Here is a 25,103-nt window from a genome sequence, read left to right on the forward strand (position 1 = left end):
CGGACTAGATCCACTCATTGCTCCGGTCTGGCTGGGGGTTCTTAGCCTTGGCACTACCGATTGTTGTGGGGCTGCCCTGTGTACTGCAAGATGTTTAGCAGTATCCCTGGCCTCCACCCACTAGATGCCAGTAGCGCTCACCACCACCCATCAAGTTGTGACAACTAAAATGTCCTCCAGGAAGTAAAATCACCCCAGCTGAGAATCACTGCTCTGGTCTAATGAGGACTCCTTATTTCCCTGCTTCGGTTCCTACCTTACTGATTTGGGAGCACCATCATCACAAAGCTGTGGCTGCCTCTCTCTCCCTTCAGAGTGTGGGGTGTGTATGTCCTTATCTCCAATAGAGTAGAGGTCTATGAAAGGCAGGGTCTGGTTTCTTTGTGATTTCTTGTTTTTTCTAGTATAGTTAAGTAAAAAACCCATACATAAATTTAAAGATTGCCCTGGCTGGGTAGCTCAGTTGGTTAGAGCACCATCCCAATATGCCAAGGTTTCAGGTTTGATCTCTGGTCAGGACACATACAAAAAGCAACCAATGAATGCATAAATAAGTGGAACAACAAATCAATGTTTCTCTCTCTCTCTCTCCCTTCCTTTATCTCTAAAAATCAATTGAAACTCCCCCCAAAACATATTTTAAATATTAAGTCACCTCTTGTTTCTTTTAGGTGCCTAGTTTAATAATTATTTTTTTATGTTCTAATTAGTTAACATCGATCTATCTACCAATAAATCCTATTACATTCCATGATTTATTATTATGGATGGCCCTGTCTTATCACTCCCACTGTTAGTCAAGATTCTTTGGCCACGGTCATTACACGGAGACTTACACACTGTCTTCTGGCCAGTTACCAAAACCATATTTTAAAAAATTATATGACCCATCTCCTTAAGCAACTGGCTTCTGGGGTAAAATGAGTAGGAGCAAGCACATTTTTAAATATGCTGCTTAAAATATTAGAGTGTCCAAGGAAACAGACCCCATGATTTCTCATTCCAGGGGCCAAACCAGTCACAAAACCATGAGATCATCAACATCCAATCAGTATTGCTGTGGTTTTCCCTTTGAGAGAGATCCTGTGGAGAATGATAAACTAGAAGCAAAGATGATTAGCAAGTGGTATAACGGTCCTACATAAAAGGTAGTGATTAAAATGGAGCAGTGTTCACCTGGAAGAAGGTGCCTATCCACTAGTATGTGCATAAATACACTTCAACGCTTTAACAATATTTTGTAGAAGATAAAAGAGGGAAGGTTAATCACAGCATCAGATCTGTAGTAGACAAAAGGCTGGGCACATGGCAGAATCAGGATCCAAAAATCCACAATGGGACAGTGATGGGATGAGCACAGCAAGGAGAGATTTCACAGGGTTCACTGGAAGGTCTCTGTCACAGAGAGTGTGGGTTGGCCTGCAATACCCTGTCTACTCTTTATAGCAGAGGTGGGGAATATCCAGCCAGTGGGTTGTATAAGGCCGGAAAAATCATTTGGTCTGACCCTGCCAAGGTATTAGAGGTAAGTTAATGAAATGTTTGACCAAATATAGCAGGCTAATTTTTAAGCTGATAATTTTGTATGGTTTGCAAATGACATTATATTTGGTCACAAGGGTTTCCAAATGGCCCTTGGCAGAAAAAAAAGTTCCCCACCCCTGCTCTATAGTAACAAAAAAGCTCTTCTGTCCATGTGAATAATTTCCGGCCCCTGAAATGTAAGCCAGAGTGTTGGGTGGAACTTCCAGGAAGGTTGCTCAAAGAATTGACATGGCTGGGAGGTGTATCCTCCCAGCGGTTCTCAACCTGTGGGTCGAGAACAATGAAAATACATCCTGCATATCAGATATTTACATTATGATTCATAACAGTAGCAAAATTACAGTTATGAGGTAGTAACGAAAATAATTTTATGGTTGGGGGTCACCACAGCATGAGGAACTGTATTAAAGGGTTGTGGCATTAGGAAGGTTGAGAACCACTGCTAGACCCTTCAGCTTTTTTTCCATCTTGTAGGCTGGTTTGAAGGAGTTTGTGCAGCCATCTTGGACCATGTTGTGATCTTGAGGTTAGAAGCCTGGCATTGCCAATGATGGAGAAGAGCAGAAGCTTATGCCCCTGATGACGCTGTGGAGCTATAGCAATCCTCAACAGCCCACACCTGGATTTCTGTCACATGATACAGTGTTGTTTCTTGGATAGAGAACTGAATGTCCATTCTGTTTAAGCTGCTGTTACTTTTGGTCTCTAATTCCTTCAGTTCAGTACAATTCCTGCCTGCTATGGGTTGAATTATATCCCTAATAAGGTGTGTTGAAGTCCGGTTAGGCCCCCAGTACCTGTGAATGTGGCCTTATTTGGAAATAAGAACTTGGTAGATAAAATCAGGTTAAGATGAGATCATACTGGGTTAGGCTGGGCCCTTGACCCAATATGATTGGTGTCCTAAGAAGAAGAAAAGATACAGACACACACAGGGAAAAGATGGCCATGTGACTACAGACGCAGAGACTACAGTGATGCATCTCTGTAGGCCAAGGAATGCCAAGGATTACCAGACACTAGAAAAAGAGGCAAGGGAGGATTCTCTCCTATAGATTTCAGAGAGAGAATGCCTTGCCAATACCTGGATTTCAGACTTCTAACTAGCTCCCAGAACTGTGAAAACAATAGATTTCTGTTGTTTTAAGCTATTTGGTTTGTGGTACTTCGTTACAGCAGCCCTAGGAAACTAATACACCACTAATGGAGTCTCCTAGACTTAAGTCTAAATAAATCACTTGGCTCTCAAAACTCCTGACAAGGCATGGGCCAGAGGTTGCATGTGCAAAAAATATTATGTGCTTTTAGTATACAGAAGGCTCAAAATGAATCAACATTGTGAATATAGATGCCAAGAAAGTTAACGCAATCCTAAATAGACTTCACAGAAATTGGCTACCTAGAAAAGTTGGCAGAAGCAGGATTGTTCTGCTCTGTACCAGCGCCAGTGAGGGAAGCTGAAGTGTAGCCTGCAGTTCTGGGTTCCTCACTTTATTGGGAAAGGAACACTAGATTGGGATCATTATTCTGAAAAGCAGAGTACTAGAAAAATGTCTGAAGACCTAGGAATATTGGGCTTAGCCGGGACAGGCTCAGGAAGATAGCCACTTTCACTGTTTAAAGGCTCTCATAAAACAGGAAAACAGTAGATGCTGAATAAGTGCTTAGTGAATGCCGGGGTCCAGCCCCAGTGGTCCAGGGGTTCCCAAAGGTGTGGACGGAGTCGGAAAAGAATGTTTTACACGGAGACAGCGTTCAGAACTCTCTAGCTCTCTTTAGTTAGTCTCCGTGGATCTTCCTGTGCCTGGCTGAGGCCACAGAGAAAGATCCCTAGGCAAGCTGAGCCTTTATTTTACAGTCAGAGGTACATAAGGTAGTGGTTTCCATAGTTACACTGTTCTTGCCAATTTCACTTGTTTTGACCATAGTTACACTGTTCTTGTGAGTTTCACTTGTTTTTGTTCTTGTTCTTGCTGCACTTCCCTCAGCCCATTAACTTCCCAGATAAGATCTAAGGAGCGTCATAAGGTCAAGCCTAATTATGCTTAAGAGGACTGTGCCCTCTAAGCTGGGACTTGTTTGTGACTTTGCCAACAGGTCAGTCGAGGCTTAAGCCTATATAGGCTCCCCACAACTGAAGGCAAAGGATCAATCCATTCAGTTGCACTTGGAGCAATGAGTGAGTAAAAGGACACACATTTAGGCCAAATGTAGGACCTATCTAGCTAATGAAAAAGAAAATAAACTTTGAAAGTATATTGAAAGAAGAAACCCATCAGTGGATGACTAGATAAGCACATGATGGTATCTCTATGCAATGGACCATTATCCTGCCATAAAAAGCAATGAAATACTGACACATGAAATGCTACAACATGGCAGAACCTCAGAAACATTGTGCTAGTTGAAAGAAGCCACACTAAAAAGGTCATCCTATATAATAAAAGGGCAATATGCAAATTGACCCTAACGGTGGAATGGCCAGGAATGACTGGTTGCTATGATGTGCACTGACCACCAGGGTCAGACACTCAACGCAGGAGCTGCCCCCTGGTGGTCAGTGCGCTCCCACAGGGGGAGCTCTGTTCAGCCACAAGCTGGGCTGACAGCTGCAAGTACAGCGGTGGCGGTGGAAGCCTCTCCTGCCTCCTCGGCATTTGGACATCCCCGAGGGCTCCCAGGTTGCCAGAGGGGATGTCTGACTGCCAGCTTAGGCCCGATCCCTCAGGGAGCAGGCCTACGCCGGCAGGTGGACATCTCCTGAGGGTTCCCGGACTGCAAGAGGGTGCAGGCCAGGCACCCCCCCCTCACCCCCAGTGCACAAATTTTCGTGCACCAGGCCTCTAGTATATTATATGATTCCTAATGGGCATAGGGATTTCTTTGGGGCTGATGAAAATGTTTTGGAACTAGAGGCAGTGGTCACACAACATTGTGAATGTACTAAATGCCACTGTATAATTCACTTCAAAATGGTTCATTTTACATTATGTGAATTTCACTTTAATAAAAAGGGATGGAAAAATTAAAAAGAAGGCTAGCATCTGCTTTGTGGTAAGAGAAGCTGTATGTAGAATTTAGCAATTTCTGCATCAAAGAACAAGCACATTAAAATCACAACAGAGATCCAAAGGACCCTTCGTGGTTAACACCGAGAGTCTATTGAAGGGTAACTAATTACTAGATACAAATGTTCAAGACTTTCCATCATGGTTCTAAGGTTCTCTGGCTGCACAACTCATGATAACTACCTTAAGAGATCACAATTATATTTCTATTTTCATTTTATGCCGAAACAAAACACTCTCCCAGGTGGCTTGACAACATTCTCAGTGTCCCTAAGTGACTTATCAAATCAACAATTCATTCAACCATAGCCATTTTGAAACTGTAACACACAATGATTATAAGTTCATCATTTAAATTCTCCCTTGAAGGCCAAAGTCCAGTATGGTACACATATTCCATTATAAAATTTCTCAAAGCTTTATAACTGAGGATAATGTGAAAAACACTAGAGTTATCCCAAAGTAGGATTCTAAGTCATTTTACTGCTTTCCTCATAAGTGGCCTTCAAGAAATTTAGTTGAATGAAAACCTGAATAAAAGGCTCTACCACAGTGCTCCTGCCTCAGGGGCTGTACAATTTCACAAATTATTTCTACCATGGCCCAGGGAGTCTCACTCATGTAGATGGTTTCTCATCTCGTCAAAGATAGAAATGTTAGTGAGAAAAACTTTAACTTGGTTTAAAATCCTAGTTCTATAATGAAAACAAAACAAAACTTATGCTTTATTTTTTATGAATTATATAACACAGAATACACTGTGGGTTCAGCTCATAGCCATACAGATTTGGTCACCTTAAGAAGTCAAAACCATGTCCCTAAAATAAGGAGATACTAAGATATTTATTCTCTGTTCTGGGTAAGTCCCGTCTCTATCACCAGTGTGGAAAAGGGTTCTATTCACTTAGGAACTTATGCAGTCCTCGAAGTTTTTATTCCTGTATTTATTTGGACTTCCTATGTAGCAGCGAATACCCAGAGAATATATTTTTAATAATCAGCAATCTGCATACTGTTAAATTCCCATGAACCTAAGAAAACGTTACTGATTTTTTTTTAAAAAAGGTATTTTAGAAGAGAGACACATCTGAAACCCTGGAAACAAAATTGCCCCAGCTTTCTTCGCATAACTCTGGCAACATGAGCCGGAAGAAGAGCCAGTTTTCATATTCCAAGTCAATTCTGGAAAGTACTCAAGCAAACTGCAACCCAGGACTAAATGAGAGTAGATTTATTATGTGAGGATGAGACTGGCACAGTAAGAGGCAACTGCTTTACCATCAACCTTGAACGTGTTTAAAGTCCCCACTAGTCTAACATTAGGAAAGCAGTGCTTTTGTCCAAATGGATATTTACAAATGTCTATTTTTGCTCACAGATAATCAATTTTATATAATTTAGGTAATGTTAAACTAGCTTTATAAATAAGGACATACCCTGGTCATTTGATATGTCCCTAGCACCTAGCAAAGTGCTTGGATACAGGTGTTCAATAAATAATTTTTAAATGAAAGTAAAATATGATTGAGAAACAGCAACCCAGAACTTAAAAACCAGTTAAGCACAATCCTGCAAAATTAACACGTTGGAAAACCCTATGATAATTATTATAATGACCCTATCCATAGTACCACTGATTTTGGAACTTCTCTAGAACTATTAGCAGGTCCTCGAATAACGTTGTTTTGTTATAACATTGATGAGATGTCATAGGAAATTAACTCTTATTTATATCAATCAGCCTATGTAAAACTGGTTTCATTATACATCATTTTGCTTAAAGTCACAAAACCTATTGACGCTGTTAAGTGAGGAAAGATGTAGCTTTTTCCTCCTGCTAGGAAAGCCTAGGAACCTCATAAATAGAAGTAAGAAATTCCCCACTCATCACTAGCAACTCAAAATGAACTGCAGAAGAACAGACTTAGTCCCACTCTCCAGGTCCCTGTGAGGAAAAGCTAAGGGAGTATCACCAACCAGGATGCTATGAACCTCCAGCTATTCCCAAGGGTCATGTTCTGAGCTGCAATATGACCCAAGGAGCTAAGCTATAAAAGCTTCTCTCTGGGCAGAGTAGCTGATAACTTTGATACATGCCTGCCCAAAATGCCACCGTTTTGAGGACAAGAATACAAAGCGAAAGAAATCATTTCAAAATGCCCGTCAGTTCGTTCATTTAAAAAGGATAATAAATGATCGAAGAAAACCAGATGTATGAAACCACTCACCAATAACATCATCAACCTACCAGGAACATCATCAACGTGTACTGAAAGGTTACTGATCTGCTAGCTGTACACTTTTCTTTTACTTTCTTTCACCAAGAATGCAATCATAAAACTGGTTGACTTTCTAAGAAGTAATTCAATTCTCACTGAACTTCACTTGATGATCTAGATGTTAAAGGCTCAAAGGCAGCATCGGTTCTTGAAGCAAGGTGATTCCCCTGGAGTCTGCAATTGGACTGATGACTCACACTAAATTGATACACTCTTGTTTTCTTTCTGCACCTGCTGATGCAAGTCTTGCCATGAGGCTGACGTAAAAAGAATTTGCTGCAACAGCTAATTCTCACTTTGTGTTCTGTATTTTTAGAAAACCTACACTCTACTTTGTTAATTATGGAAGATCTACAAAATTAGGGAAGGAACATTTATACATATCAAATTAGTTTAGTATAAGTGAATAATAATGTTCAAATGCTGCAAAGGTGGTGGTAAAAACTGGTTATAGTCTAAGTTGGGATAACCTAATAAGAAAGCAATCTGGCAATACAAATCATGACCATATTGTATTTATGTATTTTGATGTATACTATTGATAAGAATTTATCCTAAAGAAATATCTCAAATAACAACAAAAAATAACTTAAGAAAGAAAATATTTGTCACAGTTTTCTAATAAAGACATAATGAAAGTAGCCTAACATGCCCAATGAGAGGGATGGTCAACATTGCATTTAAAATTTTTGGTACTGAAAATTAAGTAGCAATACAGACAGATGCCTGACAAAAGATAATACAAAAGCGTATTTTCATTATGACTGAAAACACGTAAAACATACATATGGATAAGCAAAACAAGAGAATATACAACAATGGTTGTAGCCATTTGTAGTTTCTGACTTCTTGCTAAATTTTGTGAAAAGACAATATATCATCTTAAATAATTCACTAAAACTAGCCTGTGGATCAACCATTTTAAGTGAAAAGATTTGAAGATAAAAGTTGCTTACAGAACCCTGCCTCTGTGTTAAAAAATAAGTAAATACATAACAGGTTTCTGATTCTCACTCTCTTCTCACCAAAATCCTTACAAATCCTCGGGCCAGACCAATGTGGAAAGTGAGGCACATTACAGTCCTGTTAGGCGAGACAGACTACACATGACCATTTTATAGGCTCTGAGAATCTGCAATAAGCCTGTTTAACTTTGGCTAGTCCAGAGTTTGCTAGATGTAGTTGATTACAAAACCCTCTTTGCATGCAAGACCCCCAAACATTCTTCTCCCCACAGTTTGAGAAATGGTGCTTGGATGATGCTCAAAGGAAATTACCAGGAAGATGGGTTCCAGACCATGTGCTCCCCAGTTGAGAGCCACTAATGATAGTCTGCCTTATACCTCAGGTATATGTATTAAGGCAGAGAAAAGGCTTGAGAACCACTGATCTATGCTGCTACTTAGAAACAATGAAAGCCCATACAAATAAACCCTGTAGGGTACCGGTTTGGGAGGTTTTCTGGTACTTACAAAAAGGGTTCTGATCTAGTCCAAAGGTAACAGCAGTTTCTGCAAAGAAATGGTACCTATTCTTTGTAATTATCAAGTGGTGACCAAAGAAATCTAAGTAACCCATATGAGAATTAGTTTCTCTTTTAGCTATAAATACAGTATTGCTCATGAAGTGAAGAAAAAAGCGTATCTTTTTGAAGTCTGAATATTTAAAAAATATGTGTATGGTAGTAGGGTGTCTGTACCCAGCAAACTCCAAATATCTACTTCCCAGGGCTAAGGAATGGACAAACACAACCCCCACCCCCTACAAACACACATACAGACACACACACACACACACACTTCTTTAGCATCATTTATGCCACCTCTACCTCTGGTCGAAGTGTAGCTTTCATGCAGACTTGGCATAGAGGTCCATTTCGGGAAAACTGAAGGGGAAGGTGTCGAATTCGATTTCGACAGGTTGGCTCCTCACAAATCAACCAGCCCTACAGAGGAAAAAGAGAACACTTCAGTCCCCTCGCCACCATCAACAAATGCAAATAAAGACCCCTTTCATTATCAAGATAGACTCATCTCATTCAAACTTTCCTTAGAGATTCTGAAATAGCTCCTTACCTTTCTTTCCTGATGTGTTTATTTTGATCTATGCCCCAAACTTAAAAGTTAGGCAATTCATCAAGTTTTACAAAAAGAAAGATTACATGAGATGGTATTCTCTTTTCTTAAAATACAATCCCATCCCACATACAAAAATACCTCCCAATAAAATCTTATATGATTATTCACAGAGTAAACCAATGGATTTTAGTTTATTAGTACAGACCATTACCAAAGTAAAGAATATACCACACAAAAATAAATGATTTTCCCAACAGCCGAGTAATTATTTATCACTTAACTAGAGGCCCGATGCACAAAATTTGTGCAAGGGGCTCGGCCCTCACAGCCACAGCTTCGTCTAGAACAGTGGTTCTCAACCTTTCTATTGCCACGACCCTTTAATACAGTTCCTCATGTTGTGGTGACCCCAATTTCATTGTTACAAATTGAACATAATTAAAGCATAGTAATTAATCACAAAAACAATATGCAATTATATATGTGTTTTCCGATGGTCTTAGGCAAACCCTGTGAAAGGGTCGTTCGACCCCCAAAGGGGTTGCAACCCACAGGTTGAGAACCGCTGGTCTAGAAGGATGTCTGGAAGATCATTCGACTGTCCATTCTAATTACCATATTATGCTTTTATTATTATAGATTGCTGAGATCAGTTTCCTTCTCTGTGAAATGAATACAACAGTACCTGCTTTACAGGGTTGTTGTGGTTGTGATGTAATACATTCAGAGTGCTTAGAACTATGCTTGGCATAAGAGAAACACTGACTAAATGTAAGCAACTCTTTTATGTAAAATTAAAACACTGCCAGACTGGTGTTGCTCAGTGGTTGAGCATCAACCTATGAACCAGGAAGGCATGGTTCAATTCCTGGTCAGGGCACATGCCTGGGTTGTGGGCTCCATGCCCAGTAGGGAGTATGCAGGAGGCAGCAGATCAATGAGTCTCTCTTACCACTGATGTCTCTCTCTCTCTCTCTCTTCCTCTCCTTTCTGAAATCAATAAAAATATACTTAAAAAAATAAATAAAATTAAAACATTATTTTACACACTAGAGGCCCAGTGCATGAAATTCATGTACGTGTGTGTGTGTGTGTGTGTGTGTGTGTGTGTGTCCCTCAGCCCAGCCTACACCCTCTCCAATCTGGGACATCCCTCTCACAATCCAGGACTGCTGACTCCCAACTGCTCGCCTGCCTGCCTGCCTGATTGCCCCTAACCACTTCTGCCTGCCAGCCTGATCACCCCCTAACTGCTCCCCTGCCAGCCTGACTGCACCTAGCTGCCCTTCCCTGCTGGCCCGACTACCCCTAACTGCCCTCCCCTGCCAGCCTGGTCGCCCCTAACTGTCCTCCCCTGCCAGCCTGGTCACCCCCAACTGCCCTCCCCTGCCGGCCTGGTCACCCCTAAACGCCCTCCCCTGCTGGCCTGGTCACCCCTAAACGCCCTCCCCTGCTGGCCTGGTCACCCCTAACTGCCCTCCCCTGCTGGCCTGGTCACCCCTAACTGCCCTCGCCTGCAGACCTGGTCGCCCCCAACCGCCCTCCCCTGCAGGTCTGATCTCCCCTAACTGCCCTCCCCTGCCAGACATCTTGTGGCAGCCATCTTTGACCACATGAGGGCCGTCATCTTGTGTGTTGGAGTGACGGTCAATTTGCATATCACCTCTGTATTATATAGGATGTTCTCTGGAGACTGCCATGTTTTCAAGGACAATGTCAACTGACCACCCTTTCCCAGTGGTTTCAAATAGCCACTGCCCACTTCTCTGTACAGTTCCCTCCTGCAGTTACTCCCCCTTGCTGCTCTTGTGTGAATGTTCTCATACACATGTGATAACAGTATGCCTGTTATCTGAAATCAGCATTGTTTGCTATGAAACGTATCTGTTAAACAAGATAAGACTTCACAAATGGGGTTGAGCAAAACTCAGGTTCTCTGGGGGCTTTAGTGCTATATGTATTAGGCATAATACACCTAAGGCAAACTAGGGGGTATAAAGGTGAACAAGGTATGTTCCCTTGTTGCATGGGTTCTCACTCAGGGAGCTGCAAGCAGGGACCTGGAGCCTTTGGAGAAGCAGAACTTCTGAACTGGTCTTGAAGAGTAAGTATAAGTTGGAGAAGGCAGGAAAGACAACTTAGGTAGAGAAAACAACATGCGCAAAAGAATGAAGGCCAGAGAGAACTATGTGGAGTATGATTAAGAAAGGCATCAGTGACATTTTTAACCACGTTCCCTGTTTCTAGACTGAGCAACCTGTTTGGTTTTGTTCTGCCTAAAGGAGAGCAATATATCTACAATTGCTCCTTAATTATGTTAGGGACCTTCGTCTGCCACTTATTAATGTGACCACATAGCATTAATCCAAAGCTGCAGGATGTCCCTATTCGCTGTGCTAAGTGACCTCATTCTTCAGAATAGGCTCTTCTTGGAAGTAGCTACAACCAAGTCAAGGCAAAGAACTCCAAATCAGTTCTTCCAGCTCCATTTATAGCTTTTTTACTAGTACACCCAAAGGAAGTGTACTGTAACATTTTGTACTAAAAGATAATACGCTATCTTTAAAGAATATAAAATCCATCTAGACAATACATTCATAGTTAGCTTCATTCCTATCTTTAGTCAATTGGCTGAAATATTTTAATATTTAATTTGAACTTTTCATGTAGAGGGTCTCAAGGAGTCCTTATGAAATCTTTAATATAAACCCAGAAATATATTTAATATTGTGGAGAGTTTCAGGAAATTACAATCTAAATATGAAAACAAGGTATACATACACACACACACACGTAATTCAGTACAGTTTGGCTTTAAGAAGCAATTTGTATGGTACCAACTATAAATGCTAAACAACAGAGAAGGGATGGAGTTATGTGGATCCTACCACAAACTAGAATAAAGAATCAGTGGTTCTGAGTTATAGTCATAGTCATAGTCATAGTCATAGTCATAGTCATAGTCATAGTCATAGTCATAGTCATCATAGGGCCAAGTGCCACATTTTCTTGATTTAAGAACACATTTTTATTCAGTTTACTATTTCTAAAACTCAGATGCATTTACAATTGACATGTACATTTAATGACGTATTCGTATTTCCTTCAAAAAAGCTGTTAAGATATAGCTCACAATTGATGGCCTCTTAGAATTAAAGAAACAAGATACTTTGGTTTAGTCTATTCTAGGTATGGAGAATACCGAGGGGGACAGTAGAGCTGATGGCAGCAGCAGGTATTAAGTTTTAAATGCAGCCTATGAACACTAAAGGTCAGATTAAGTTGTTTCTGGTTACCATGTAGGCATATTAATAAAGGAAATAGTAGACTTCAAGCAAACCACGTGTGGAAAATGTAGGACTGGATGACTCTTTTATCATTCATTTGGAGTTGTTACATTAAAATACACACACACACACACACACACACACATAAAAATATATATTTTATTGATTTCAGAAAGGAAGGGAGAGGCAAAGAGAGAGAGATAGAAACATCAATGATGAGAGAGAATATTGATTGGTTGCCTCCTGCACGCCCCCCACTGAGGATGGAGCCCACAACCCAGGTATGTGCCCTGACCTGGAATCAAACCATGACCTTACACTAGCTGGACTGGAGTTGTTACATTTTTGAGACAATAAATTATTAAGCACCAGAATATAACCTGGAAGTTAAAACAATTTCTTTTCAGGTTTTGAAACCTGATTCCATCAATTTATTACAACTCCATGACTCACTAGTTGAGCTGCCAACCAGGGCGACCTAAATTGTTACCTCACCTGTTTCTAAAGCAAACACCTAACTATCTCTGACAGAGTTACTAACTAAATGGCCTTTCAAGTAATATAGAAAACAGATAATACAATTTGTCTAGACTTCCTACCAGTTATAATTAACATTAAAGAGGTCTTTTCTTCTTTGTCACCTCTCTCTATTCAGTACTTATTTGGGTTTGTTTGTACTTACTATCTGTTAATCTCCCTTTACAAATGACAACAATAACTAGTGCTATTATGCTTGGAAATTAAACATGCTGATAACTGTGTGAAGGGAACTGGAGCTGAAAAAATATTAAAGCCTGTAGCTCTTTATACCTCTTGTTTTATTTTTATAATTAAGCTTTCGGTCATGGTCTATTTTAAACAAAACTCTTCTATGGGGGAAATAGGCCCTAATCATATTCAATATATGCTTTGCTTCCATTCAATTTTTTCAAGTACATTTTGGTTAACCCTTTGTTCCCCCCAACAAATAATAGCTGAATGTATTAAATCTACCTTTCAAAGAACATTTGTGTCCTTAAAAATAAATATGCCAGCTCTTTGAATAAATTCCCATGATGGGGCAAATCATCCATTGCAAGATCTCACAGTAAAATTTACCTTGCATGGGTGTTAAAAATGAAGTAAATGAAAATAGTAACATTTTATAAATTTACTTTGAATTACTACTCACAGAGACAAAACTAAACTAATGTTCATTTCCCATGTTGGGAAATAATGTACTGTCCAAAACTATGTTGCCAAGTCAATAGAAGAAAAAAATTTAATAAAATGTAGTTCTTTGGAAGTCAAACCTATAAAAAGATTTGGGCTTTAATAAAAACTTCCAAAACCACTCTAAGGACGTTGTCTGTCATCCAAATATGTCATTTTATTATGCAATGCCACACCAAAGTGCCCAACAGAAATAAGGTTATTAACATACTTTGTCTATTTTATATTTTCATGTACATATTTCTGCAGCCCCTTTTATGGCTACACAAATTTGGGTAGTTTTGCAAAAATAAAAATATTCTGAATTTTATATACATACATATAAATTTTGTGTGTGTGAGAAGAAATAAGGCCATTAAGTTTTCCGAGGGCTACCCAAACCATGCTTATATGTAAAGGGTTCAAAAGAGGTGAAGCCACCTGTCCAATAGCAAAACAATGATTCCTTTAAATCATTATATACAAAATTATGTGAAATGTTGATTGGTTCTGATTGCTAATATTTCTGAGGCCTTAACTAAAATGTTTCTGCACATGATAAAAAGAGATTGATTTCCACTGGTAACTGAGGTGTTCCTGGCAGTTGCCCTTTAAACACAAACTGTTATTAATTTGAGCATACTTTGCATTTTTAAAAGGATGCATGCACAAAAATCATCCAGACCTGGAAATGTGGTGCATAGGAAGCACTCAAAAATATCTTTTGAATATAGTAGTTCCCCTTTACCAATAGATTTTCACTTTCTTTTTTTATTTTTATAATCCTCACCTGAGGATATTTTTCCATTGATTTTTAGAGAGTGGAAGGGAGAGAGGAGGAAGAGAATGAGGAGGAGGAGGAGGAGGAGGAGGAGGAGGAGGAGGAGGAGGAGGAGGAGGAGAGAGAGAGAGAGAGAGAGAGAGAGAGAGAGAGAGAGAGAGAGAGAGAGAGATGAGAGAGACACATCAACTAGTTGCCTTCCACATGTGCCCCTATTGGGGCTGGGGAACATGCAACTGAGGTACAAGGTATGTGCCCTTAACTGGAAATCGACTCCTGAACCCCTTAGTCCACGGGGAGAAGCTCTAACCACTGAGCAACCGACCAGGGCCACAGTTTCACTTTCTGTGGTTTCAGTTACCCCTGATCAACCCAGGCTGAAAATATTAAATGAAAAATTCCAGAAATAAACAATGTGTAAGTTCTAAATTGTGCACCATTCTGAGTAGCATGATAAAATCTTGTGCAGTCCTGCTCCATCCCCCCAGGATGTGAATCATCCCTTTGGCCAGTGACTCCATACTATAAACACCCCTGAACACTAGTCACTTATTAGCCATCTTGGTTATCAGATGACTGTGGAGGTACCATAGTGCTTTTGAGCAAGTAACTCTTATTTTACTTAACATTTATTCACATAACATTTTTTTAAATATATTTTATTGATTTTTTACAGAGAGGAAGGGAGAGAGATAGAGAGCCAGAAACATCGATGAGAGAGAAACATCGATCAGCTGCCTCCTGCACACCCCCCCACTGGGGATGTGCCCGCAACCAAGGTACATGCCCTCGACCAGAATCGAACCTGGGACCCCTCAGTCCGCAGGCCAACGCTCTATCCACTGAGCCAAACCGGTTTCGGCCACATAACTTTTATTACAGTATTTTATAACTATTCTATTTTATTATTAGTTACTGTTAACTTCTTACTGTGCCTAATTTATAAATTAAACTTTATCATAGGTATGTATGTATAGGAAGAAACATAGTTCATGCAATATAGGGCTTGGTACTATCTATGGTTTCAGGTATCCACTGCGGAATGTATCCTCCATGGATAGGGGAGACTTTTGTAAATGAATGCATAGAAGCGATAAAATAAAAACGCACAGGAGCACGTTCATGGAAAATAATAAGGAAAGGGTCTAAATTCACAGTCCTTATTATCTTTGTTTTTTTTCCTTTAATCCTCACCTGAGGATATGTTTTTATTGATTTCAATAGACCAGCGGTTCTCAACCTGTGGGTTGCGACCCCTTTGGGGTCGACTGACCCTTTCACAGGGGTCGCCTAAGACCATCGGAAAACACATATATAATTACATATTGTTTTGTGATTAATCACTATGCTTTAATTATGTTCAATTTGTAACAATGAAATTGGGGGTCACCACAGCATGAGGAACTGTATTAAAGGGTCAAGGCATTAGGAAGGTTGAGAACCACTGCTATAGACAGAGGGAGGGGGGAGAGGAGGGAGGGGGAGAGAGAGAGAGAGAGAGAGAGAGAGAGAGAGAAAGAGAAAGAAACATTGATTAGTTGCCTCCTGTATGAGCCCTGACTGGGGAATGAACCTGCAACCAGGAATCAAACCCAAGACCTTCTGGTATACAGGACAATGCTCCAACCAACTGAGCCACCTGGCCAGGTCCACAGTATTTCCTATTCTTTAAAAAAATATATTTTTATTGATTTCAGAAGGGAAGGGAGAGGAAGAGAGAGAAACATCAATGATGAGACAGTATCATTGATTGGCTGCTTCCTGCATGCCCCACACTGGGGATTGAGCCTGCAACCTGGGCATGTGCCCTGACCGGGAATCAAACCGTGACCTCCTGGTTCATAGGTCGACACTCAACCACTGAGCCACAGTGGCTGGAGTATTTCTTATTCTTGAATCAAATATGTTGTGGGCCCTTCTTCTCCCATTTCCAGTCAGTCACCAAGTCTGGCCCCTGGCCTTATAGTCCTATTATCACCAACCTCACCCCAAGCCCAGACCTCAGAGTCAATCTATTGCAATAGTCCTCTATCAGGTTTCCCTGACTCCATTCTCTCCCACACCCAATGCAAAGAGAGGCCAAGCCTAGTTTCCCAAGGCCTTTCCACTCCCATCCCCCAACCTTATACCTTTCAGAGAGTATTAAGAACCCATGCTTTGGTCTGGCTTTCCAATTTTTACAGCCTCATCCCATTCCTCTTTTCTCATCATTCTCTTACACAAACTCTGCCCCATCAGATTTTTTTTCACCGACTTCATCACATTTTGCCTATTGCCAACTCCTTGTCTGTACTCTTGCTGTAGAAGCTCTGCATAAAACACCTAATCCTTGAACACCACTTCCATTCCTCTCCTATGAAATTTTCCCACCCCCCAGGGACTGCTCCCTGTATCCCAGCTACAACTGAGCACATAACGCTTTGCACTATCCCTGAACCATTTTATTTTACCTCCTTAAATGGATGGTCAGGCCCCCAGAAGTGACCTGCTTTGGATTGGTAGTGTCTTCCACAGTCTCTAGCACAAAGGTTCACACTCATTGAAGAATACAGAGTTGAGATTATGGAAAACCACACCTGAGTGTGTTTCTCTCTCATTCATTAATGGGTAATTTTTAGAAGTCACCAAACCTCTGAGTCTCAGTCTCCTTGTCTATAAAACAGGAAGTAATGATACCTATCCTATTGGAATTGTTAAAAGGATCAAATAAGAAAACCTACACAGAGTTCAATAAATTAAAATATTATTATCCTACATATGCCTCCAGTACTGGGGAATACCAGTGCTGGGCTATAGCTGACAATGCACTATTAAAGGTGTAATATTCAAATATGGTAAGAGCCAGGTCAATTTTCACCTTGGTGTTATCCCAAAATGGAGAATCCCAATGATGAATAATGGGTAAAATTAGGCAGAGCTGCATCTCAATTTGATTGCAAAATAATACAACTATGTAGTCCATGTAAGTGAAATGATCAGGTTTTCCTTGATAGAACTATACTGGAGCCCTAGCTGGTTTGGCTCAGTGGATAGAATGACAGCCTGTGGACTGAAGGTTCCCTGGTTCGATTCCAGTCAAGGGCACATGCCTGGGTTGCAGACTTGATCCCCAGTAGGGAGCGTGCAGGAGGCAGCGGATCAATGATTCTCTCTGATCATTGATTGATGTTTCTATCTCTCTCTCTTTCTCCCTTCCTCTCTGAAATCAATAAAAACAAAAATAAAACAAAAAACTAAATTGGATTTGAAGTTACAGATGGCAGAATGGATGGTGAGGGAAGAGGAGGTGGTCTTTGCTTTACTTGGAATTCAGAGATTTTCAAGAGACAACACAACGCAATAAAGCAGTGACATATGATTTAGTTTAAACTGTAATGGCTCTCCAGGAGTGCAATGACAGGGTCACAGGGGTAGGTCTGCCAGCACGCATGCTCTTAGAGTTCATCATATCATTATTTTTCTATAATGGCCTAAACACCCCCTCTCCCCAAACTAGTGTACTTTGAGAACACCAGACCCTCTTTTCACCGCAAACCATTTATACATGTTCTGGGGTCTCCTTGTAGTCAAATTTTTCTGTCACAGAATTATCCCCAGCATAAAATGGGTCTTCTTATAGATAGAACACAGTATGGGCCTACAGCTGCCTTTGAAGAATGACATGTTGTGATTTTATGTTCCAGAAACATAAAAAAACAAATTGCTTTCTGACCCACATTTGCACCCAAAACTGGGAGAAATTTTTCCTAAGATCTCCAGGGGAAGTTTTAACAGGAACATAATTTTGCATTTAAAGTTAAATTTTCCACACTGCAGCATTCTGGCATGTCAAAGAGTGATTATTAAGTCTCAGAGAGGTGCCAGGGTAGGCGATGAAAGAGAAACTCAGGAAAAATATATATATAAACTGACTATTCACCAAAGTTAATACAAAAATATTTTTTTAACAAAATTATCAAAACAGATGTGGAAAGTGCCTTGTCGGTCAATGTAAGAATTTTGAATATTATTAAAATTGATTTTTAAAGTAAGACATCTCTTTAAATGAACAGTCACATGTCATTTCATCCAAGTTATTTGAAACTTATTGATCTTATCATTTGTGCAAGGACCAGACTGTGCCATCAGTTTGCTGAAAGGATAATGGAGCACTCCCCAACTGTTATGATAGGTTAGATGCAAACAGCGCTCCTCATTTAAACACACAGAATAGCACTACAAGTGGACAAATTCTAACCTCGGCAATTGTATATTACATGATAAATTAGCAAGTTGTTCTGCTTTGCCTCACATCAAATCCAATACCATAGCCGTGTTATTTTAATTTGCAATCTGAAGTTGAGCATCAGAAGATGTACCTGAGGGACATTAAACCATCTTCTCCTGCTATGCTGTGAGCAGAGAAAGCCAACAATTACCAGCAATTTTATTTTACCACTGTAGGACAATACTAGAACAGTTAAAATCGTCTCCACGCAAGCAACTGGGCAAAATATACTTAAAATTACTTTATATGGAAGATTACATTGGGGGGGGGGGTTCAATGGTGAACATGTATCTTTCTGTATGGGCAGTTGAAAATCTCTCCTGGTATATTCAAGCCTATTGTATAAAATACTCTCCCTATTCATCCAACTCAAAAGCAAGCTACATTCTTAGGCTATAATAGGTCACAACTAAGTACACAGTACCTTGCTTCAGGAATAATTTCGCTTTGTCTGTCAACTGTCAACAAAGCACAAAGAGCTCATGCAACCCAGCCATGTACTGTGGATGTTAGAGAGCTAAGAAAATACAAATAATAAGAATACAAGATTTGTGAGCAGCCCTGCTTTTGCTTTACATGAGAAAACGGAAAGCATTTTCCTCTCCACATTCCATTAATCTCTATTGTATTACAAATCTTTTCACAAAAGACTTTTGTTTTCACTATGTGAAGCTACAAGTGACTTGGGGATGTAATATTCCAACCACAATGAATGTCCAACTTTCCAACATGAATGCTTATAAATGGATGTGCCAGTTAAGGCATATAGTCATTTCAACAAGAAAAAGGGAAAAAAAATAAAATGGAATGGTAAAATGGCTACTCTGGTGTTTATATGATTTTAGTGATAAAGCCTCTAAGAAAAAATTGTTAATTACTTCCACCACTGACCTTGCTCTCAAGTCTCACTCTTGAAAAAAAAAATCACCTTCACTATATTACACACATGAAGAAATAAACTTCAAAAGTTAACTCAAGGTCTAGTTTCGTCAATATGTAACCAGAAAAAAAGACTGGAAGGAAATACTCTAAAATGCCATCACTGGTTCCCTTTTGGTGGTTTCTTCTGTTTCTGTATTTTCTAAAATTTCTATAAGTGTATATTGTTTTTATAATCAGAAAACCGTTATTAATGAGGGAAGACACAGTTTTGACAAGAGCTTTCAATATAATCAAATCACCAATCCATCTGAAAAAATACCTTGAGCTATACCATGTGTTTCATTGTAACCAAGATGAATTTTCTGGGAATGTGCTTAAGGAAAAAAGAGCACATAAAATCGTTTTTTCTTTCAAACATTTTAGACTAGTTCAGAAATTTCAAAAAATAGGTCAATTTAAGCATATAAGCAGTTCTCGAGTAGAAAGTGGCAGGGCATGTATTAGTGGTATTAGAATAATTTATCAAATTAAGCCACTCACTGAGATCCACATAGCCTTCGATGGAAGATGATTTGAACACTTTTCTTTATGATGCTGGATCTCTGAAGGTGGGTAGCAAACCAGTTTTAAAGAGAGACGCTTTGTTCTCACGTCCCCTCCCCTGCCTTTATTCAGTGTACACATGGATCAGCTCATGTCCAGGGTAGGAATCAAATGTTTAAAAAATTCAATCAGGAGGACATGCTCGAACCTTATTACAAGCACAGTTTCTTTTCTATGCTCAAGTCTAGCTAAAGTAACTGTTATTATTTGTTTGTATGCAGGCTAGAATTTATTGGCATGGTTTAATGTGGTATGCCTTTGGGTACAGAGCAGCAAATGTTAAAACTGAACTATATATGCAATAGCCTCAAAGGGCATCTTAAAATCAGTATGGAGTTCAAACCATCACCAGGCAATGTTTGTTCATTTAACTTTAATTATTTTCTCCTTGAGAGTGGTACTAATGAAACTGAATATCTTTCATGGTTTCGAAGGGCTGTTTGAATGGTCTGTAAACAGAACTAAGGGTAGACAAGAGATCTGGCTGAGCCAGGGGGTTGCTAGGTGATGCAGAATGTAAACTCACAAACTTGTTAAGGTTTCCCTTGCTTTCGTGCCACTTTCACACACTCTCAAAAGTTTTGAGAATTGATTTTTCAGGTGGCCATTAAAAAAGAGAACCCCCCTTCCTTCGAAATTCACTCCCCCAGATGATCTGCCAGATTCAGAAGAGAAGAAATGCATCTTTGGATGTAACCAGGGAAACTTTTGCTTTGACATAAACACAGAATCATGTATTTTATGAATGCCCGTAATTTCACAAACAAATCCACAAAGGTGGATTTTTGAATTTTAAAAAGACATTTCTAATCTTAACTTATTCAGCATGGAATAAAATTAAGATTTCCTTCCAAAAAAAAAAAAGTGATCACAGCTTAGAGGATTTGGGGCACAAAAACCAAAACCCCATGGCAAATCCCTCAGCGCAGATTATCTTCGAGACAAGCCTTTTGGTTTAGCCACACATCTCTGGCCTACACCAAGTCTGACTGCCTGTGAGGCTTCCTCCTCCGGCCCCCTCCTCCAAGCTCCTTTTTAAGTAGCTGATCAGAGATTGTCCAGTAAGAGCACTTTATTAGATCATCAGCCAGAGGGGTTCACAAGTACTGAGAGCAATGGGCTCAAATGCGGCACATCAGTTTTAATAGACCAGGGGCTACTAGTAAACTGCAGATACTGCTGAGAACTTTCCATGCACTGAACTCTTGAAAAAGCACCGTCTCTCCAGCTTAAATGCAGCTGCCTCTTTCAATGCCGCAAATGGGTAAATTTGACAAAAAAGCCACCATTAAGACTACATGAAAGGCTCAAGACAACATCCTTTCAATGCTTTGTACTTCAGTAATCAGATGTACTTACTCACCCCCTCCCCCAAACCCGATCAAGAACTATTTCTGAATGGTAGGAAATAATTCCACTTTGTACATCTTTTAGTTAATCAAGACTTTCTATTCAGCAATTTGACCTTTTGTTCAAAACAGGATTATCAGTTTTTTCGCCAGTTACCAAGGGCGACTCGCATGGTGAACATAATTGCAATAATTTGCAAAACACCATGGCAACCCACATTACAACTAGGTAAATACTGGGCTTTTGTGCTACATTGTTATTTTCAGAGATGCTGAAGTCAAAGAACGAATGACAAATGAACACAAAATTTATATTTGCTTTGTCTCAAAAGAGAAGAAAATTGATAACAAGAATTGGGGGGAAACCGACTACAGCTGTAATTTCTAACTTGATTAATTAGGATGGTAACAGTCCTTAACAGTATATTCAACAAACAGCCCTGACTTCGTCTCTCCACCCACCTCTCTCTATACCACTACCACTATCCCCCCCACCCCAGACAAATTTTTTCAGCCTGGAGAACAAACATCCCCCATTTGCTCTTTTCTTCAACTTAATGGAACCCTTAATTGCAGAATATTGTTCTCCTGCTCTTCAGGGCAGTGAAAATGAAAAGAAAGGAGGAGAGTGCCAGGGCAGACAGGGAGCTACAGTCATTTTTCCCTGCCTCTTCTGGACACCCCAGGCTCAATGATGAGACGGCATTTTTCTGGTCTCAGCAGCTGTTTCGTAGCAGACAATAAAGTACAAACTATTTAGCTTTGCAGAAAAGCCACTTCTTTCCTCTTGGCAATACAACAAGGTAAGTCTACACACTGAGACGAAGTTTCATAATTTCAATGCCAGAATATGAGAAAATATTGTTAATTAAAAAGCCATAAATTTTTTCCTGTAAATAATGATTAAATGCGGTTCTGTCCAAAAAGCTGTTGAAAGGCATGTGTTTGCTATTTGAGGAAGATGTTCAATAATATACCAGGGTGCTGAAAACCACTTTATACTCAGAGAGAGCCCAATTCATAAAACAATCTAAAAATATAAAGTCAGTACTCAGAAATTAATACCAAAATTAAAACCACATTTTGAGAAACGTAACCTCAAAAAATAGTATTATCTTTCCTGTAATAAATGTGATTACAAAAGTTATATCAGAATTGTTTTGGTCAGGTATGAAAGACAGGTTCTATTTTATAGTAAAGGAACAGTTTTTTTCTAAGAGGCATACACTCTGTTATACGGGCTAGCTTTTTGGAAATGATCAAAATTGACTTTCTCATGAAAATGTAATGTTTTACGATGAGATGAGAAAAACACACACAGAAAGGGCTTGCAGAAGTTATACTGCTGAGATCTGAAAAATAAGAAGCTCCAGATGCACTCAACACAGCCCAGCCTGCTTTCCTCCGTCTGCCTTGTAACGAGGCAGAGCAAAAGGAGTTTCTCCAGGGATCTGCATATTTCCACTAACTTTTGAAAAATCAAATGAACCTGATACTATAATGAGTCCGTTTTTATTTTGTCAGAGCTGAAAACTCCCAGACAGATCTCGAAGATTCAGCTTAGAGAAATCACAATATAACATTCTTCAGAATATGCCTTTGAAATTACAGATACTGTGATTTCTCTGGAGGAGTAGAAATCAAAAGAATGTGACACATTAACTCCTCACGTCGGTGCCAATCTCTTTATACTTGGAAAACATATTTTATTTTCTGGCTTAATTCATTTCAAATTTACCATACCTGTATTAAAGTACATTCTTATCAAAAGTCCAAATGTTAAGAGGAAATGTATCCTTTAATGCCAAACAATAAAGGGTTGAACAAGCCTTCAGTACTTTTCAAATAGGCTTGACGTTAGACCATAAAGTGGGCATAAACTCCCCATGACACTTGAACTTCTTTAAGAAGCCCAAATGAAATATTTAATTTTTAAAAATATAGTTTTATTGATTTCAGAGAGGAAGGGAGAGGGAGAGCGAGATAGAAATATCAATGATGTGAGAGAATCATTGATTGGCTGCCTCCTGAGCGCTCCCCATTGGGGATGGAGCTCGCAACCTGGGCATGTGCCCTCGACCAGAATCAAAACCAGAACCCTTCAGTCCGCAGGCGTTGCTCTATCCACTGAGCGAAACCAGCCAGGGCCCAAATGAAATATTTGATAATCTATCTGGAATGTCTTCACATAGAACATTTTACCTAGTACACTTGATCCCTCCTGCCCCAACCTTTTGTTTCTTCTGTTCCAGTATTTATTTGTTTTTCCTTTTCTCCTCTGTTCCCTCTTCCCCACTTTGGCCAACTGGATAGGATGCTTCTTGACTTCTATTTGTGAATTGCAACATCCAACCCTCTATAATATCAATAAATTACCCAAATCCCAAAATCAGGAATGGCAAATACCTAGCAAGTGACTGCATTCCATCTTCAACTCCCTCCCCCAATGGTCCATATAAGATGAGAGCCGGCATGCACTATGAAACCCACCTGCTATCCCTGCTCCAAATCCTCCTTGCTCTAGAATTCTCAACTCTGGCTGCACATTGGAATCACCAGGGAGCACTATAACACCGACTGCTGGGCAGCACTCCAGAGTTTCTGATTCAAATGGTCTTGGGGTATGGCCTAAGAATTTACATCTCTAACAAGTTCTCAGGTGATACTGCTGCTGCAGGCCTGAGGACCATGCTTTAAGAACCATGGGTCTGGAGTACAGAATAGAGAACTAGGATTTTAAAAAGCAACCCAAGTGATTCCAATGTGTGGCCACAGCTGTGATCCACTGTCCATATGATTCTCATTCTCTCTTGTTCAAAGAAAACTATTGGTTACTATCTTCTGAAGAATGGACTGTATAAACAGACTTGTACTAAAAAAAATCTCAACTCTTCCTCATTCAATATCTAGTCTTTCTTTAGATATTGTTATGTGGTTCTCTCTTTTACAGCAAACCCTCAAACTGGACTTAATTCTATTAAGAGAACTGACCAGCCTTAGCTGGTCCCTTAGTGGTTAGAGCGTCAGCCTCGGCCTGAGGACTGAAAGGTCATGGGTTCAAGGCAAGTACCTTGTTGCAGGCTCCATCCCCAGCCCGGTAGGGGTGCATACGGGAAGCAACCAATCTATGTGTCTCTCTCACATCGATGTTTCTCTCTGTCTCTCCCCCTCCCTTGCACTGTCTCTAAAAAAAATCAATGGAAAAAATATCCTCCTGGGAGGATTAACAACAACAACAAAAAAGAGCTTCCAATTTCTACATAATTTACATCATGTATGCAGCTTAGTAACATACTTCCTTTAAACAAACCAATAAACAAAGAACCTTACTCTAATGATAACAATCTAGTCCCTACAATATGAAGTGTGCTTCACTTAGGAACACAGAATTTTAGGAGTGCTGGTGGAAACAGTGTCTATGAAAACAAGCACAACTACATTTTTTACTTCACAAGTAATCTGAAATAAAAAATCTAGACCCTAAATTTTAAAGTTGGAAGGGACTTTAGAGCTCTAGTCTAATGTTTCATATTCTGAGAAAAATGAAGCCCAGGAAAATATTCCTTGTGCACTCTCAGAGCCTTCAGCAGCAGGGCCACCCAGGTTCTGAACTTCTAGTCCAGTACTCTACATCCTACACCAGTGATGGCGAACCTATGACATGCGTGTCAGAGGTGACACGCGAACTCATTTTTTTGGTTGATTTTTCTTTGTTAAATGGCATTTAAATATATAAAATAAATAGCAAAAATGTAAGTCTTTGTTTTACTATG

General features: G+C 39.8%; 1 protein-coding gene across 1 annotated transcript in view; it reads right to left on the reverse strand.

Annotated features, from left to right (window-relative positions):
• Positions 1-25,103, reverse strand: part of POLA1 (DNA polymerase alpha 1, catalytic subunit) — a 317,031-nt gene that overhangs the window by 109,483 nt on the left and 182,445 nt on the right. Inside the window, exon 35 of the mRNA XM_059680284.1 lies at positions 8,721-8,837. Within this exon, the coding sequence (XP_059536267.1) occupies positions 8,721-8,837 (117 nt within the window). The remainder of the gene's footprint in view (positions 1-8,720; positions 8,838-25,103) is intronic.

Source organism: Myotis daubentonii, chromosome X (genome assembly GCF_963259705.1).
Source record: "Myotis daubentonii chromosome X, mMyoDau2.1, whole genome shotgun sequence".
NCBI classification, from domain to species: domain Eukaryota; kingdom Metazoa; phylum Chordata; class Mammalia; order Chiroptera; family Vespertilionidae; genus Myotis; species Myotis daubentonii.